At 37.1% G+C, this 18,930-nt stretch overlaps 2 protein-coding genes across 2 annotated transcripts in view; both read right to left on the bottom strand.

Moving 5' to 3' along the window:
- The window catches only part of adam12b (ADAM metallopeptidase domain 12b), a 90,665-nt gene extending 87,047 nt beyond the window's left edge, over nt 1-3,618 (bottom strand). Inside the window, 1 exon segment of the mRNA XM_084394329.1 lies at nt 3,164-3,618. Coding sequence (XP_084250455.1) covers nt 3,164-3,275 — 112 coding nt within the window. The 5' untranslated portion in view covers nt 3,276-3,618.
- Nucleotides 3,619-5,727: 2,109 nt separating this feature from the next.
- Nucleotides 5,728-17,870, bottom strand: LOC311281343 (uncharacterized protein). The gene is made up of 7 exons (XM_084394185.1): nt 17,596-17,870; nt 14,824-15,850; nt 12,689-12,858; nt 12,143-12,311; nt 11,341-11,404; nt 10,947-11,046; nt 5,728-6,396 (listed from the first exon to the last, which is right to left on the bottom strand). Exons 1-7 carry the CDS (start codon nt 17,653-17,655, stop codon nt 6,358-6,360), a joined length of 1,629 nt encoding a protein of 542 aa, XP_084250311.1. The 5' UTR covers nt 17,656-17,870; the 3' UTR covers nt 5,728-6,357.
- Nucleotides 17,871-18,930: the final 1,060 nt, after the last annotated feature.

The raw sequence follows: 18,930 nt of genomic DNA, 5'->3' as shown, positions 1-18,930 counted from the left end.
TTTTAAATAAGCCACAGAGTGCGACATCATATTATAACCACTGCAGTGTTCATAGAAATTTTGTGTGCTCAAACACTAGAAAGAGCGCATCTTAAGAATGAGTTGTGCCCACTGCATTTGACTAACCCCAGAGCAAGACATCAAAGAATAGTTATACATCATCTCACCATAGGCCCCGCCCACTCGCACTTGAGTCTGTCGACAACAGGACAAATTAAAGAGTGAATGAATGTTTGCTTTGATGCGTCCAGTTTAAACAGCTTGTTTGCATCTCAGTACAGACTTCAGAGGGATCCCAGCTTCGGAAACAAGTGGATGGTTTATTTGAATCGCATTGGAGGATATGTTTGTTTGGGGCATTTTGTTTTATTAGAATGCCAACGAAAATAATTCCAAACAAAGCATTACTTAATAAATCTGCCTTTCTGAACAAATGGTTTGAGTGAGTGATTCAATGATCAATTCAAAAAGATAGTGACTGCATCCAAATATACAGTACATGCTTCTCTACTACATAGTAGGTGAAAAGAATTATGCAAAATGAGTAGCATGTCCAAATTCACCGTATTCATTAAACAGTAGGCAAGCCAAGGATTACCCAGATGACCAACCACTTCCAGCAAGATCTGAAGTGTGAATTCAATGGACACTTTACTATCCCTTTTAGCCATTGGTGAGGATATGTGAAAGACAGAGAAGGAAAGACAAAACGATCCGCATTACATTCATACTACACACATTCATTCTATATAGAACATACTTTTTAACAGTTGCGAAATACTTAAAAGAAGTACCTATTCAGAGAGCATGTGATATCAGATGCAACCAGTCACTTGCATTGTTTCTGATTGAATCAGCCATTTTGAATGAATGAATGAATGAATGACTCACTTATTAAGATCACTTAATCCTGCTGCCATGATCAGTAATATTTGGGATTTTGAATAGAATTTTAGACTACTTGATCAGCAATTCCACCCACTTTGGCAGATTATAAGGATTTCAGCCATGGATGAACACATTATAAACACACATACACGCACACACAAACAGTGTCAGAGCACAAGAAACAAATTAGCCATGGATGGATAGTCTCAAATTGCATTTTAATAGCTCTAGGTAATTTTTGCTGTCATGTGTGATACTGTGAAACCATGTCAGACCTGCTAACTTTAGGAGGTTGTCAACACTGGGAATGAGGTGCTAACAAGAGGAAATATGAGACACACACACACACACACACACACACACACACACACACACACACAAATCGCAAACTAAGCGCAAAGCCAAAATACTGCCCTCAAAAGATGTTTCAAGACAGCACCCCTCAGTGGCTGAGACACTTTTATACACACAACTATACACACAAAGACACTGTTAATCAAGTAACTTAAATGAAATAAAAAGACATATGAAAGACATTATAAGACGGTCTTTTTTTTTGCATTCTAATTCATTTGCTGTGATCAAACTGAGTTTCAAGAGTCCCCTGCAATCAGAGCTCTGAAACATATTATCATCCTGCCTTTGCTGTAATTACTATCTTTCTGAACACCAGCTTAGAGGAGTACACTCTAGTGAAAGAGAGAGCAGAGGAGGAGAAAATCTGAGATGTGCAGAACAGATGTGTTGTAGGAACAATATGATTTGATGAATTAAATGGAGAAACTGACCAGTGAAAGAGCAAACTTAACCTTAACTGACAAACTCACACCTTTTACGCCAACCATCTGCCACACTGAAATAAATGCAGCACATGTACATGCCAAAAACAAAGCCTATTTTAAACGTAATTCCACTGACCTCATTAAACTAGAGTTCTGACAAGCACAAGTGTTTTGTTGAACACAAAATATATCACTGGATCAAGTGCACTGTATATACAGTAGCCAATTTTCACCACCAACATCTATGACTGTAAAGTAAATAATAGTCAGTGCCTTTACATGTGTTCTCATAGTAATAAATACAAGGGAAGTCATTAAGAAATAGGATGCCTTCAGTGTTGTACAATTATTTTAACCTAGAAGCTTTTATTTAAATTCAATTCAATTTATGTTTATTTGTATAGCACAATAGATATCATTTCAAAGCAGCTTTACAGAAAATGCATGTTTCTACACTACAATTTAGAGCAATTTGTTATCAGAAGTGACTGTGTCCAAGAAATGTCCATGTCCAGAAATGTACAGTTTTAAGATAATACAAATAATGCAGTTAGCTAAGATCATGTATTCATTTAGGCAGAGACAATGATCTCATTAAAGCAGTTATAACAAGTTGTGATCATAATGATTACAATATCCACTATAGAAAATTTGCCACCATCCATGTTGATTCCGAGTTGGCATCATCTGAAGTCCTAGCAGGGGTTGGCGTAATCTCTTCAGGGGATTATTTATTTATTTTTTGCATTATTAAATATTACACTACATTACTTAATTAAATATTATATTATTAACATTTCATTGTACCTTTAGAGGTTCAACAGCTTGTCAATGAGAAGTACCCTCAAAAGGTACATCTTTGAGCCCATCATTTTTGTTATTTATATACAACAACAGGACATCCAGACAATGCAGACATGTGTTTAAATGGTCACTGTTGAATGTATCTCCTAAAGCCACATCATGTAAATGTGCACCTCTGCTCTTTCCTTCTATTGTTATTCATTCTCATACACACAATGTATATCTCATTCAGCAACTCTCTTCATGTTTTTTTTTTATGTATTCTTCGCAAACTGACTTAAATCAAACTCTTGCATTATTTAAACATACAATAAGTGCATGGGTTATAACTTTTAAATTATTATTATTATTTTCATCATTATGTGTTTAAATGGATACAGTAACACAGTTTAGCAAACAAATTATAATAAAAAAAATAGTAGGGGTACACCAGCTTGTCACTGAGGCAGTAACCTCAAATGGTGCACCCTTAAAAGCTTTATAAGATACTAATATGCACCCTTTAGGGTTATATTATAGGGTTAAATTATTTAGGGTTTAGGGTTAGACTATATTAGGCTATTACAAAGGTCTACTACCCAGCGCATGCACCCTATTAATAAAGAACTTACAGTACTTTCATTTTTATATACGTTTTACTCAATGTAAACATTCAGTAGTAAGATAAGCACTAATATGAAGTGTCCTACCGTCGGGTGAGTGATGAGTGGAGACGCCAGCTGTCAGTCCCACTGTCAGCAGCACAAAAGCGCGCAGTCCGCTCATGAGGCACCAGTTCTCCATACGCCGGGAGATCCTCATGATGCCCGGCTCCTTATGATGAGATCTTCATAATATACCCACACAGAAACACACAAATACACACACACACACGGCGCAGGAGGAAAGGATGTGAGGGACTTCCTGCAATACGATTAAATCCACAGGGGAGCGAGGGGAGGAGGGTGGTCTACAGACCCGCGATAGAGCTGTCAGAAAAACTTTACAAAGCCGCCAATAGTGCTGAAATCTTGTGCTCAACTGTGTTCACACACTGTCCCGTGTCACACATGCAGAGTGTAAACAAAAGCAAGGAGCACACGTACAGATACGAAGAGATATTGGTTTGGTCTCCTGCTTTGGTGAAGTGTTGGTTCTTTGGGAGAGTGCTGCTTAAATCTCCACGTGTTTTATATGGGTGCTCTGCAGGGTCCTAAAGCCATTAGTCCACCAGTGTATCGAGCATAACCTACAAACTATTCATAAATAGTGTTTTGTTTTTGTTTTGCTTGTTTGTTTTTAACCAAATAAAATAGAGATATAATAAAGTCTATATATTTACAAATCACCAGATCTGATGATTTGTCAAAACTTATAAATAGGCTACTAGATTCCACTGTCATTGTGCTATTCTTATTCAAACAATACTGTGAATGGCTTCTGTTTGATATGGCATGAATGAGTTCATTGGTACCAGTTTCAATGGCACTGTAGTTAAAATCTATGTATTTTACATTATCTGCATTTAAATCAGTACATTGACAACATTGTTGCAGAAATTAAGAAACTGTATCTTTTTATGTGGCTCCACATCCACATATTTTCTGAGTTTAGAAAATGCAAGAAAGACAATTATTCATTTTCTTAATGGGGTAATTTTCTCTTTCATTTTCATTATGAAAGGCACTTTATAATAACTCTTTCAAGGTTTCCAGCAGGTAGCATACTGACCTCAGAGACTTTTTTACTGACCACATTTTTAAATCAGCATATTTGGCTGTTCTTCCTTTCATGAGACTTTCAAAGTACCACAACCAGCTCTGAATTCTTATTGCTGAACAAAGACGATTTTTACACCCTTAGGTTACTTGTATCTGCTTTATCATCCATCTGTCATCTAACTGATCACTGAGTTTCCAGACTAATCTTCCGTTACGCTGTGCTCTCCTGAATTCTATTACCCCAAATTTCACGTTCCACACCAGAAACCCTGACACTTCCAGGGCAGAGGAGTCAGTGGAATATATGGCCTTTTCTTATCATCATATCCAACACCATATTAACAAGTAGCTTTACTTCACATACTGAAATTGCCTATTACAGAAAGAGAATATAATATCCACATTTTAATGTGGGGAATAATTGCATACTGAATCTGAAAAAAAGTCGCAGAAAAGCCGGCAATACAAATTTTTTTTTTTTTTCAAATAATACATAGGACCATGAGACTATTTAAGAACAAAACCACCATTTCATAAGTAGAACAAGCTGTACGTAATCAATCTTTGTAATGTGTTTTGCGAATAGCTGGGTGGCAAATCCCATTATGATTTCTATTAACTGTGCTTAAATCCTCAGGTCAGGTCAGTCAATTTCCACTGGAGAAAAATATTCAGATCATTTTGAATAGGGTATGGTGATTTTAAAGGGGTGGAATAATGCCCTTTTCACAAGATGTAAAATAAGTCTTTGATGTCCCCAGAGTGTGTATGTGAAGTTTGAGCTCAAAATACCCCACAGATATTTTTATATAGCATGTTAAATTTGTCACTGTTTGAGGGTGAGCAAAAACGCACCGTTTTTGTGTCTGTCCCTTTAAATGCAAATGAGCTGCTACTCCTGGCACAGGGGGCGGAGCTACAACAGTTTATGTCCTTTTAACTCACACAGACATACACTGAAAATTTTACTCTTAGCCTTTTATGTTCAAACCGAAGTCAGAAAGATGGAGAGACTAAACAAGAAGTGACAACATGTAGACAACATTTCTGAATGGCTATTTGGTGAATTTATGTAGCTTATGTGTAGTTATCTTCTAGTCATTGATTAGCATATTCTGTCTTGATAATCTATAAATCGCATTCCCGGGGGCGGGGTTTATGTAAATTTTAGGGTTAGTGATGTCACTAACCTGGGAAGAATGTCATGTAGTCCCTACCAGCTGTTTGTTGTAGTCCTTAAAAAGGAATTTCTTTAAAAGAAAATATCTCCCATTGCTTTGAACTTTGAGAGAGTCGTAACTTGGCAGATGTTGTTTATGCTCAAACAGCAACATTACGCACTAACTAAAGTTAGAAAAGTGAAATCATATTCAACCACCCCTATAACAAATAATACATATTTAGGGCATTCAGTATCTGTAAAGGCAAATGACTTTTGGTGGCCTAATTAACATTTTGTGGCATTGTGCTATTTATTTGGAGCAAAAAAACAAACAAAACAAAAACCCTGGGTCAATTATAATTTAAAACAACATTTTAATTGGTGCAACACACTATATTCTGAAGAGTTTATATGACAGAACACATTTTTTTAACAGAAAACAGACTCCATTAAGCAGAAACTGATTTCGCCATGTACAACATTCCATTCAACCAATCAGATTTTAATCAAGTTTACAGTTTATGTCAAGTTTAGACTTACAACCAGGGTTTGGTGCTTCTACATCAGTGTTATTCACTTATCATTTCCCTCTAATTTTAGGGATAACTTGTTAGGTTTAGAGCTGGAGATATGGTCAGGATTACATTTTTTGAACAGGAATATTGTTCCAGGATCAACAAAATATACTGACCCATGAAATGCGTCTAACTCGGAAAAATCAGGACGTGCCTCTAATAAGGGCTAGAGTCTTATAAGCAATCTTATACTGTATTGTCAAACATGTTCTCTTTAAAAATACTTATCAGACAGCAAGGACACAGCAGTCCATGGACGTGCGTCCATATATAATGTGGATTCACCCCAGGCAAAAGGTGTTTTATATTTGGAACAATGCATCAGAAAGCCAAGCTCTCTGCTCTCTGCTCTCAGGAGGGAGCTGCAAAGGTCTTGCTCGTCTTCAGTTCCTTGCCTCAGGCAAGGAGAGCACGGGGGATATGAATTTTGTGAACAGGCACTTCCATCAGTCACTGTGTCTTTGAAGAATCTGATCCAAAAGTTTCTGTGGAAAAAAGGAGAAGAAACTTTTAACTAAACTACAACTAGCCAAGCATCCTCCTCGCCAGAGCACCTGCACGCTCTGGCCAAGTGGTGAAGAAATGAAGGGGAAGGGACTGTGTAATCTACAGATTACCCAGAATTCTCCCAACCTGTCCCCCTGGGTGGCCATCTCCACCGGGAGCAATGATAACCTGCTATCTGTGCTCAAACCACATCACGCTATCATGACTTTTCTCTCCTTGGAGGTATTCATTTTATTTTCTGCCTGATTTCCTTGTCCTTGGCTATCTTTGATGCTGCGCTCCATCAACTGCTACAGAATAACCAACACATTCCAGTGTAGATTAGAAAAAGTTGAATATGTTTTGTTCGGGAAACAAACTTTTGTCATTTTTTTTTTTATATCCAACTTAGAGGAACCATTTAAGAGTTGGAAGTCAACTTAAAGGGATAGTTCACCCAAAAATGAAAATTTTGTCATTACATTTTCACCCTCAAGTTGCTCCATACTTGTGTGAATTATTATTTTTTCTTTTCTGTTGAACACAAAAGAAGATATTTCGATGAAAGTCGGTAACCAGACAGTTGACAGACCCCATTGTCTTACATAGTAAGACAAAAAATATATACTATGGAAGTCAATGGGTGCTGTCAACTTGTCTGGTTACCAACATTCTTCAGAATATCTTCTTTTGTGTTCAACAGAAAAAAGAAACTCATACAGGTTTGGAATAACTTGAGGGTGAATAAGTACATTTGAGGGTAAACTATCCCTTTAAAACTGAAGCAAATCTAAAAATGTAAGCATTTAGATCATTCATGAATTGTCACATAACTGGTTTAATAGTTCACTTCCAATTTAATACAACTACATTATGTTTGAAAATATGAAACATTTAGGAGGTATTACCTGAAGTCATAATGGTAATAAAAAAGTAAAAATATTGTAAAACAAAGATGCTGAGACTTAATTGAGCAAAAAACTCAGAAAGTAACTTTATATACGCAGTTATAATCAAACTACAGCGGGCATTTGTGTAGTCAAGGCATAGTCTTCCTCTGTCCAAATATAGACTTCTGTTCTAAGGTTTGTGTTTTTTTTATGGCTTTGAAAGAAGCCTCTTATGATCACCAAGGCTGGTTTATTTGATCAAAAATACAGTAGAAACTGTAATATTGAGAAATAGTATTAAAATATAAAATAACTTTTTTTGAATTTTCATATAATTTTCATATAATTTATTCCTGTGATGACAAAGGCATTTTTGCAGTCATTACTCAAGTCTCTAGTGTCACATGATCCATCGGAAATTGTTCTAATATGCTGATTTGGTGATCAAGCAACATTTCTTATTATTATCAAGGTTGAAAACAGTTGTGCTGCTTAATATTTTTGTGGAAACTGTAATAATTTTATTCAGGAAGTTCAAAAGAACAGCATTTATTTAAAATAGAAATGCTTTGCAACAATATAAAAGTCGTTACTGTCACTTTTAATCAATGTAATACATCCTTATAGAATAAGTATTAACCAATCAAATATTTAAAGGATTAAACACACATCTTTGAGACCAACTGTAGTTGGATTAACATTTGCGCATGATGGAAGAAGCAAAAAAACAGGAAAAACCCGGACTTGTACGATTTCAGTCAGACTAAAGCGTCAGACTAAAAGACAGATGATTGCTTTTTCTCAATTGAAATCAAACCTTCAAAGTGCCTGTAAATGCGTGTATTATTGTTATCACAGGGCACACATAAGAGCCATAGAAAGTTATGAGCGACAAAACAATGCCTATGTGAACTCTTTTGACATATTTTTCTCTCTCTCTCTCTCACTGTATCTCTCTCTGCACCAGCTTCACTATCTTCATCCTGACTTATCAGGAATCCATCACTGTCGCACAGGAGGTGCCAGCCTGAGAGACAGAGGGGCTTCATGGGAGACAGTGAACAAGACACTTCATGACAAAGTATCAGCCTCACAGGACCTGACACCCATTAAAACAACACACCCCGACAAGAGATTTCTCCTTTACAAAAGCTCACGTTTTAGGCATCCAGGGATCAGCCTGTCAGCAAAGAGATCTAAAATTCCAATAAAAGCTGTCCTGTTGTGGAATTCTACACTCTAAACATCAAAAACAAGGAAATTATTGTTGACACAACCCTCCTTTGTGTCACAAGCGTCCCACAAGTATCAGGGCCATGTCTGTCACCGAAAAGAACAAAAGGAATGCATGAATAAATCACCCTTGAGTGGAATTAAAAAGTAAAGGATTCATTTGAAGAACTATACTGACCTCTGCTGGAAGACAGGGCAAGTACAAATGATATGTTCACTTAATAAAGGAACAACTTGCTGAAAAGATTATGCCTTTATTTCCAAACCCTCCTGTTTTTTCAAACCTGTACGGCTTTCTTTTATTCTGTGAAACACAAGACATTTTGCAGAATGTACTAGTCGATCTTTTCTATGCTATTATAATGAATGGGGACTGGGACTTTTAATCTTCAATAAGTATAATGTAAATAAGTCAATAAGTAACATGTCAGTAAGTAACATGTAAAAGTGGTCCAAATGACTTGTGCGCAATATTTAAGTGTTGTTAAGTCATATGATAGCTTTGGATAAGAAACTTATCCACTGATAATAGTCTCTTTATCTGAGATATTACATCAGTTAGTCCAATTAGTGAATCATTAATAGTTTAATAATAAATCATAGTTTCGTGAAACAGATCAATAGATTCATTGAAAAGATCTGACTCAAAAGAACTTTTAATTCACAAAACAAAACACTGTTTCTTCTATCAAGGCGTACAGATGTCAGGATTATCAGTGAATAACAGCTTAAATTTATTGTGTAAGTCATATGAACTACTATCAAAATACTTTTATAGTGTTTTTCCTTTTTTTTTTTTAAACAAAAGAGCTTCAGTCACAATTAATTGTAATTACATGGGGAAAAAAGCAATGAACATGGTTTTCAAAATACCTCCTTTTGTGTTCCACTAAAGAAATTCAATATGGAACTAAATCAGGGAAACAAATGTATAACAGTTTTCATTGTTTGGGTAAACTATTCCTTTAAAATTTCACAATGGCCTGACAAGATTAATGTAACAGTTATGTCACATATGATCATTTCCAAGCTGCTGCGAAGCACTGTTGAGACTCTCAGCATTAATTCATCTCATGAGTCTCTATATATCACTTGACACCTCAGAGCAGAGGTAAAAGTTTAGCAAGTTGAGTTCAGACAGTCTGGCACCCCACAGCACCAGCTGTTTCTAACCGGAGGGAAGGTTTTCACAGAGTAACACAAGTTTCATCTCCGCTGGTACATTTGGGCTGACAGTTGTGATAGAACGCATTAAGAGACAAAAGCCTCAGGTGTGTTTGTCCTTGTGGGGGTCATTAAAGGTCAGTCTGGAGGATCACTTTAGAGTGTTCACTGTTGCAGCATCAGCACAAAGCAACACAGCTATTCTGTCATGACTTCAATTTGTAGGCCAGTCCGGACGGCTAATTCACTTTGTGTGCCCTCTAGAATTTCCAAGAGCAAAAGGCATTTAGAATAGTGGTTTTAAAGTCTATGGTTAACACTATTTGAAGACACTTTCACAATTTTGTTCTACAACATAAATTACATGGTCATACCTTGTGGTGTTCTTTAAAAATGTTACTAGCAAATTGCAAAGATGCTTGTTTAGCCAAGCACATAGCGTAAACACATCCTAGATCAATGGGTCTCAACCGGGAGCTGAGGCTGAGAACTGTCCTGGAGAGAAATCTGAAGCATGCAAAAGTCTCAGAAAAAAAAAGAAAAGTCTTAATTTATTCAGAGCTTTATTAAAAAACTCAGACATTCCACAGGGAACCCATTGCTAGAAAAAGCTAATTCTCTTCAAGGTTTTAGGACTACAAACTGAACAGCGCTGTACAGTTTCAGTTAAAACGAGTCTAATTTAATTTTGGCTATTAAACCAGGCACGCTTTAATTGAATTCTTATTTTAATTATATTCTTCTAAGGTAACTACATATCTGGGTGCTGAAAAAAGGCCCTATCATATTTTACTATTCTGCTTCGATTCAGCTCAGAAGCGTGTCTGTATAAGGTTTCATTTTGCTACATAAATGTCAGTTATTTGATGAAATTCACAACGTGTGACCCAGCATGTTCTCTGTAAACATCAGGATACATCTAATTCACTTTTATGAAAAAAAAAAAAGCTAAATATGATGTGCTTTGGGACTAAAATGGTTGTAGAGTTTTTGTAGTAAAACTAAATAGCCGTTTCAGTTTAACAAATAAACTTCTTTTCTGCATTTCTCTTAGCTTGTATACTGATCTAGCATTTATATTACACTTAGCATTGTATATTGTGAATATTGTTGGCTCTTAGATTAACAGAAGCGACTGCTAAATGGATAAATGCAAATAAAAGTACAAGCTGAATATTTTTTTTTTAATGATTAAGGTTTTATCTCGTAAAATCTATAAGCCTTAAAATACAGAGCAGTTTTTGTGTGAGATAAAGCTTAACCTTTTTGAAGACCTCCGCCCTCAGTCTGTTGGTTTCAGACACCAATCTCTTCCTCTCCATCTCCTTCTTTTTGGCCACCTCTGGGAGTTTGTTGTAAATCCTGCAAGCACAGACTGAGGATGATGGACATATAATGACATGAAAACAGTGACTTGTGTGGAAGAAGGAATTGATCCATCTTCACCTAAACACAAACAGGAACACACAAAGAAATACCTTGATGTACGTATGTCAATATATGCTTTAATCCACTATATTTCATCTGATCTGGTGGCTTTTACTCCAGCAGAGAGATAAGCGAACATTATCCTTATCAGAAAGGGGTCATATTGTGTTGTTGCACTGATAAGCACTGGTGCTGTGATATTGTGAGAGAGTGTGTGCGAAATCTCACCGTCTGGATCTCCATTGCATCTCCTTGCCTGAGATGGCTCTGTCCCTGGGTTTGAAAAGGTTATCTACAAAACACATTCAGCAGGATTATAAAGGATAAAAGTGAAATGAAAAGTTTGTTACAAAGCTTAATATTTAATTTAATTAATTTATTCTTCAGTTGCAGTTTTCTAAAGACCGTCATAGTCAGTCTGTAACTTTTCTGACTGATGTAGCTTCGCAGAACATTTTCTAATGGATGCATTTATGAGCTTACTGAATAAATATTGGAGCTGCATATACAGTAGCTATTGAATAAGAACATTTTTACAGTAACTTGTATAATCATATTGAAGCCAATAGGGGGCATCAGGAAGCTGCAGGATATTTCATGTACTTTTTAAGATTCATTGTTCATTCTCAACAGGGCCACAATGATGCATGTAGAGGCCTTTGAGATCTTAATTCTGTCGGTTTGCTTTATATAAGTCTGTCCGTCCCAAGTTTGTTCTGATATTACTGAATTTTTAATGCACCAAAAGTTTCAGTGCAGCACTGAAGCATGTCTTCCTGTGACGGCATCAATAATGTGCCTTGCTGCAGTGCGCATGCCCTAAAAATTAGATGATTACCCTTATACCCACTGTTGGCACATTTTGCAGGCATTTACCACACTGATGCACTGTTAGTAAGTAATTGTTCATTGCTTCTGTGGACACCTGATTGAATGGTTGTAGAAGTGACTCTGAGACTGCATTGCTGCAGATCTGCACTACTGCTCCTTCATCTGTGCATAGGATCCTAATGAAAACAGAGTATCTTACCACTAAGTGGGTGTGGTTTGGTGCAGTTCCGCCTACGGTTAGCCGTCTCCACGCCCATGATAAATTCTGCTGTTTGTAAGCTCCGCCTCTCCCTGGCCCTCAGTTCCAATCGCCGCACCCGATTCTGAGAGCGAGAGATGAAATCTGGCCGAAACAGCTCAAGAGCCTCCTACACACATTTAGAAATGAACACAAAGTTTATGCCACAGTGCAATGCTGGAGTGTATATACATGATTTGCCACAATTGGGTGTTCAGGAAGGAAGTAAACTTGAGGCTTTGTTCACACACAAATCCAATTTGATTTTCAATAGGCATGTACAATCTAGCTAGACTTTTTACATTTTTCAATATCGGATGTATTTTGGTTGATATTGGATATTTAAGTGTACATGATCATGTTTCCTATTTTTAAATTTAGATTGCCCTTTGATGTAATCTGACACAAGTTAATCTATAAAACACTAATACATTTAAAAACACTGTTAATAACACTGCCTGTCTGAACAAACCCTACGGAAGCCAGATTCCCTCAGTAAAACCATACCCTCAAGCTAAGCAACTGCGGTTTAGTGGCCTGCTGGTCAGTCCTGGACCCACAGGTGCAATTAGTCAGGTGAGGAGAGACCGGGCACTCAATAAGTCTCCTGACTTTCTGAGCAGCGTGGAAAACTGTTCTGACCTCACGAGGGGCCCTTTCATACACCTGAGGGACTCCTGGACAGATAAATAATGATGTTAGCTTAGTGCCTTAGCACACAGCCTTACAAACATTCGCTATAACACTTTTACCCGGATAAGAAACACTTAAGCATTGTAATACATAAAAGTACTGGTACATCGTGCAAGACATGCAACAGTCCACAATAGGGTTTGCATACTTTTTAGTATTTAAAAACAAATGTGAAAAAGCATTGCTCTATCAACTTCTGTAATGTGACACATTTACAAGAGAAATTTAATATTAAGTGGGAAGTAATGTGGCGGGACATGATTTTGTCCATCGGGATCGAGATTTTAATAGTTGTACAAGCAAGAATTACCATTACTATTGCTCAGACTTAAGTTTCTGGGTTTGTTCATATGCATAGCAAGTTTATGCTACGGACATGAATGTTACCTCAATTCATGCAGGTTTAATAAGGACAGGTGTGCCATTTCTTTTTCAAGGACTCACAGTAAAGGAAGAACCAAAGCCATATCATACAGTTTCCTGCATGAATTTAGAAACTGAATATTGGAGGAAGTCAACACCCTAGAAATGACCCAGAACCTCCTAGCAACCACCAGTGTGCTAAAAACCACTCATAACACCTAAGCAACCACACAGCAATGCCAATCACAGGTGAAATCCAGTAATTTAATTTAGAATCCACACAATCTAGAATTTCGTATGAGGGCGAAAGATTTCCCCAAGCTTTCGTAATATTCACGAAAAAATTGGGTTGTATAAATGTCATACCAGTTCTTTTGGAAGATCGTGTCTCTTGATACTCCAATTCAGAGTAAGATGTTGCATTTTCAAGGCGTTTGACACTGAGCACATTCGAGCTCTTGAAAATCACAGGGGAGTCCACCATTTTATTCAAAACTGGCTCTGAAATAAAAGTTAAAATCCTATTCACTAAAGTATGTCAAGCTCAGTAAGAGAGAGACAGGCTGACAGATGCAGGGGGTTGCAAAAGAACATTGAAGGATTGGCACATAAATAAACTAAGACTTGCGGATAAGTGTCCTTTTGAGCCCTCTCTACTTTGGTACCTGGTGTTAGTTCATCAGAGCCCAGTCATGCAGTCGTGCCGTCACATGCCTCACAGACCACAGGCAAAAAATCAGGGTGCTGCAGAGAGGATGTTATCCTTTGACTCAGCACAAGGAAATGTGTTTAGCCGTACAGAGCCAGAATAGAGGCCAGAGAAACCAATAGACTTTAGACGCAAGGTAATGTGGAGTCAATGATGCATCATCTCACATAAGAAGATTGAAACTCACCCTATTTTCTTTTCAATAGCTCCCACTCACCCGCTTTCTATTACCTTGTAAAAAATCAGTGTCCTGACTATGCATCTACCAGTTATCCTGCAAGGTAGAAAACTGCAAAATACCAGTATAAAATCCTTATATGCTACAATACACTACTTGCCTTTACCTGAAAATAATCTCCAAGATCAAGACTCTCTCTGTTAAAAATCCTGCCTCACAGTGAACTTCCTACTAAGACATTTCATTCCATCTTTGGACATCCAGCCATGCAGACTATATCAAGCAATGCCAGATTAAACCTATTCTGCCAATTTGTGCCAGTGGGCCTTTTTATCTGACATCTCAGTGACCCACTTGAGCTAGCGCACCAATGCAATGTTCATCTGGATTTAAATGTTTCAGGTGCATTCTTTTATTTTCATAAATCCATTTATAGTATTTCTGACAATGCATTCCCATTCCCAAGGAGCTTTTGGGAAGGCCGTCTCATTAACAATGCATGAGCCACCAATCAGAAGGTGTGCAACCTGAGTAGGATATGTTGAAATGTAAACACACTGGCAAAGATATCACATGGTCCATCCGAAAGGTATGTTGCAGCAATAGTAGAATAACTGAGAGCAACAAAAAGAGAGAAAGAGGGAGAGGATGGATACATTTTCATGGTTCTGTGGATCAGGGAGGTGATATAGGTAGTACCTGATGGCTTGCTGAATGCCTGTCTGGCTCCTAGATTGCACTGCGGAGGCCCTAAGACATCATTAGCCTTTCCATTCAGTCTGAAGGCAGCAGAAGATGAGTGGCACCTTGTTCTGAATGGCAATGATGTTAAAGTGGAACACAGTGTGTCGGAGCCGGAGCCAGCATTATTCTTAAAGGCACTGCCATTGATAGTTGAACCATCCTTCAGATGCTGGGAATGCCTTTCTTTTCCATCAACGCCAACGTTCGCCATGTCCCAGTCACTGAAGGGTATTTTAGGTTGAATCGTCATCCTGGGTTTCTCAGGGGTCTGAGTAAAAGATGGTTTTCCAAGGGAAAGGGACAGAGTGGATCTATACAAAGTCTGTCTAAGAGGGATTGAGAGGGATTTGTCCAAGTACAGAGTAGATCTGGACAGCTTGGATGGTAGGAGCTCCAGATGGATGCAGGAGCGGAAGATGTGACGTTTTAAAGGGGGTGAAGAGTCTGTTTGCTCATCTTCCATGGTGTAGCTGTGCCTGTGGACAGGCGGAGCTTGGGGGCTGCTGGGGGTCTCGTTATCGCAATGATGTTCTCTGCACTCGTCCACCGTCACCACAACTGCTTTATGTCTAGGAGGCCTCGGAATGCCAGCAATGGCTTTTAGGGTTTTATTTTCACTTCGGGCCATGGAAGAGGGCACTGTGTCAGGAATGTTTAGAGGACTAAATGCTGAGCTTTGATAAGGCATACAATCCCCTTTTGGAGACAAACTCCGGGTGGTGATGGTGATGGAGGAGAAGCTTGGTTGTAAAGTGGGTCTACTGAAGCAATGGAGAGCTTCAGGGACACTGCGTGTCCGGCCCAGGAATAAAAAAGGACTAAGTGTGTGTTCTGATCTCCATGATTCATCAAATGATGTGAAGCCAGGTAAAAATGGGGGTGTTCGTCTTCCTCTCACTGGGTCCTCCCATCTACTCCTCAGACTTCTGCATGGTGTCATGGCATTTTGGTGAAGGTGCCAGGAATACTCATTATCCACTCTCTGTGAAGTACAAGACCTTTAGTACCTTTTGCAAAATATTAAAGGAATATTCTGGGTTAAATACATATTAGATCTATCCACGGTTGATTTCCATTACTTTTCTGTGAACATACTGGATGAAGACTCTCAAAAAATCATTTTGAATTTTAGATGGATGAACTGGTTTGTTGACAAGAAATTATTCAATAATAGAATTTGCTCATATATTGGTTTGCATTTGCAAGCAAGTTTTAAACATGACCAATATCTATCAGATAAGATATTTAACAGCTTGAAAAAGTATATTTAGCATAGAAAATTTACTTACAGTTACAATGGAAGATGAGATAATCAAATCACTGTACAAATATGGTATAAAGTGGAATTATTTTATATAGTAATCAAAAGCATGTCAGAGATGTGGTCAGTGGAGTTTGACTTGTATTTAACCTGGAATATTCCTTTAAATCAAAGCAGTAACATCCTCACATGCAATGTACAACGTGTCCTCGGGCTACAATCCACCTCTAAATGTGCTACGAATGCATTGTGATATTTGTAGTTTTTTATTATCCCCTCTATAAATGTAAATTTCACCCTGAGGCTAAAAGATGGACACAAGTTATCCATGCTGTTTTATGATGAAATCAGTAAAAGGCAGTAAAAATATCAGAGGCAACTATATTGCACACACTTCTGTATATTTACAACAATTGATAAACACATTATAATGATAATTAAAAATTGTATGTTTAAAAATTACAGATAAACGAGGAAAAGTTTGTTTGTTTTTCTGCCAGAAAATAAGTATCTGGTGAAGACAGCTGTATTTAAGACATTATTATTCATTTTTATTTCTGATGGATTGCTATTTTAATTAAATGGTTGTTTTCAGTTACAATTCAATGCAAAGTTACTACAAAAACTGAGCACAAATCACTGTTGTTTACCACTGATCGTAAATTTTGAACTCCAAATTGAAATAATTAACAATTATCAACAGAGTGAACATTGTCAACATTACAAAAATATATGCTGAAAAACTGTAATTTATACATGCACTAAAGAAGGAGAAAGTGACATGACAATGACATTGCCCAAAATTGTATTTAATAAAGAACTTTTTAAATTTAAACAGGCTGCTTTAAAAGAATAAAGACTATTTTACTGTTTTGCACACTGCTTAACACAGTTAAATTATTTTTATATCATAATCTTAGATTCAACAGTCTTCTGGATTTGAAGTCTGAATATAATGCATGTAACGTGAGCAAAAAGGACGGGACTTGAATAGGAAAAGATGAAAATGTTATTTTTTATTTGCAGCTTACAGTAAACGCAGGTCTAACATGTACAAATATGTTTGTTGTAAATTAATTAGTATAGATGAGTTGAATGTGTTCTTCAGAACATTATATACATACACACACACACACACACACACACACACACACAAAATGTCCATCATATGTTTTGGACAATTCATAGTTGCCATAAACTTATATATATCGGCAACTATAAATTGTCCAAAAAATATGATGGCCATTTTGTGTCAGCCAGTTGTTATAATGTTTCACTCAATGTTCAAAAGTCAATTTAAGTTTGACCTGTATGACTTTTTGAAACTTTAACATGACCCTTATGATGAAATGTACAGCCACTTAAAATTAGGTTTCATTAACAAAAATGCTCAAACAAGTTCCGAAGTGTCCGACACCATAATGTAATTTGTTCAATCTGTCATTTGCTGTTCAAGTCTCTCTTACCTCACAAATGTTTGGTGTCGACTGATAAGAGCACCTCCTGAGCCGCAAGTTCGAACGCATGTCTCTTACATGTCAGGCTGTGGAAAACATAAATAGCCTACGTCAGCCAAAGTTTTTAGGTAAACGTATTAAGCAGTTTAAACAAACACAAGTTCGCCTAAAGTTCGGTGCACAGATGCCATATTATTCAAATAGCGAGACAAACTTAAAACGCAGTCTCAGCAGCCGAATGATGACAACACAAAACGAAACGAGCACGCGCCGTTTGCCAGCCCAACCAACTCCCATCTGTTCACCTTTAATTGAATTATTCATGAACTGGCACTATTATCTAGCGACCATGCCACTCAGTTTCCAAGTATTTCAGCCTACCTATATTACTCACAGATTATTGCTGTAGTTATACTTCGTGAGTCATTTCAAATCATTTCTAAATTCTGAAAAGCTTTTACAATTGCTGTGTTTTTCTCATTCGCACTAGCTGCTTTTCATCATCAACAGCCCTGTTAAACCTCCAGTTGCCATATCAGATGACATGATTTAATTATTTACTAGCAAAACAGTAGACATTCCTGTTCAACTCTGTTAAGGTCTACACAGCATATATGTAGGCTACACATTGAAGTTAGTCTGTCTCCACCAATAACTGCTGCCCAAAAGCAGGCATTAAAAAATTCTAATGAATTATTAGTATTGACTTATGTTAACTGACTTGTGTCAATAAATGTTCATTTTTGTGTTAAGTAGCCTATCAAACAACATTACACACATCAATACACATAGGCCTACACATACATTTACACATGTAGCCTAATAGCCATAGATTTAAAATAATAATAATAATAATGATAATTTAGCAAATGGTTTTATCAAGTGACCTACAAATTATACTTCTATCCCCCGGTTTCACAGAACACTTATACCGTATGCTTAGACCCGGATTAAAATGCATGTTTGAGCTGTTTTAACTGAAAGTGACATATATGTCACTGGCATTGTTTTGTCTCAAGATGCACCAGTGATGTTTTTTTTTTTTTTAGGGCACATTTATTAAAGCTACTTAAATGTCCTAATTGATCTAATACCTAATCCTCGCTTAATCTAAGCTCTATCTGTGAAACCAGGCCTAGATATTTGTGATTGTATATAAACATTTCAAGATGAACTCACAGGTCAACTAATAAAACTTGATGTTTTAGACATTGTAATGGCGAAAATTAAATCCAAATCCATAAATACTAGCGTTCTCCACTGTTTGGGATGCTAAAATAGGGGACTGCATCCAATGTGGATTTACCTATGTTCCCTTAAATAGAATATAACTCTGTATTATAC

Source organism: Rutilus rutilus (assembly GCF_951802725.1).
Source record: "Rutilus rutilus genome assembly, chromosome: 21".
NCBI classification, from domain to species: Eukaryota; Metazoa; Chordata; class Actinopteri; order Cypriniformes; family Leuciscidae; genus Rutilus; species Rutilus rutilus.
The sequence above is the reverse complement of the archived record's forward strand: the minus strand, read 5'-3'. Positions and strand labels throughout refer to the sequence as shown.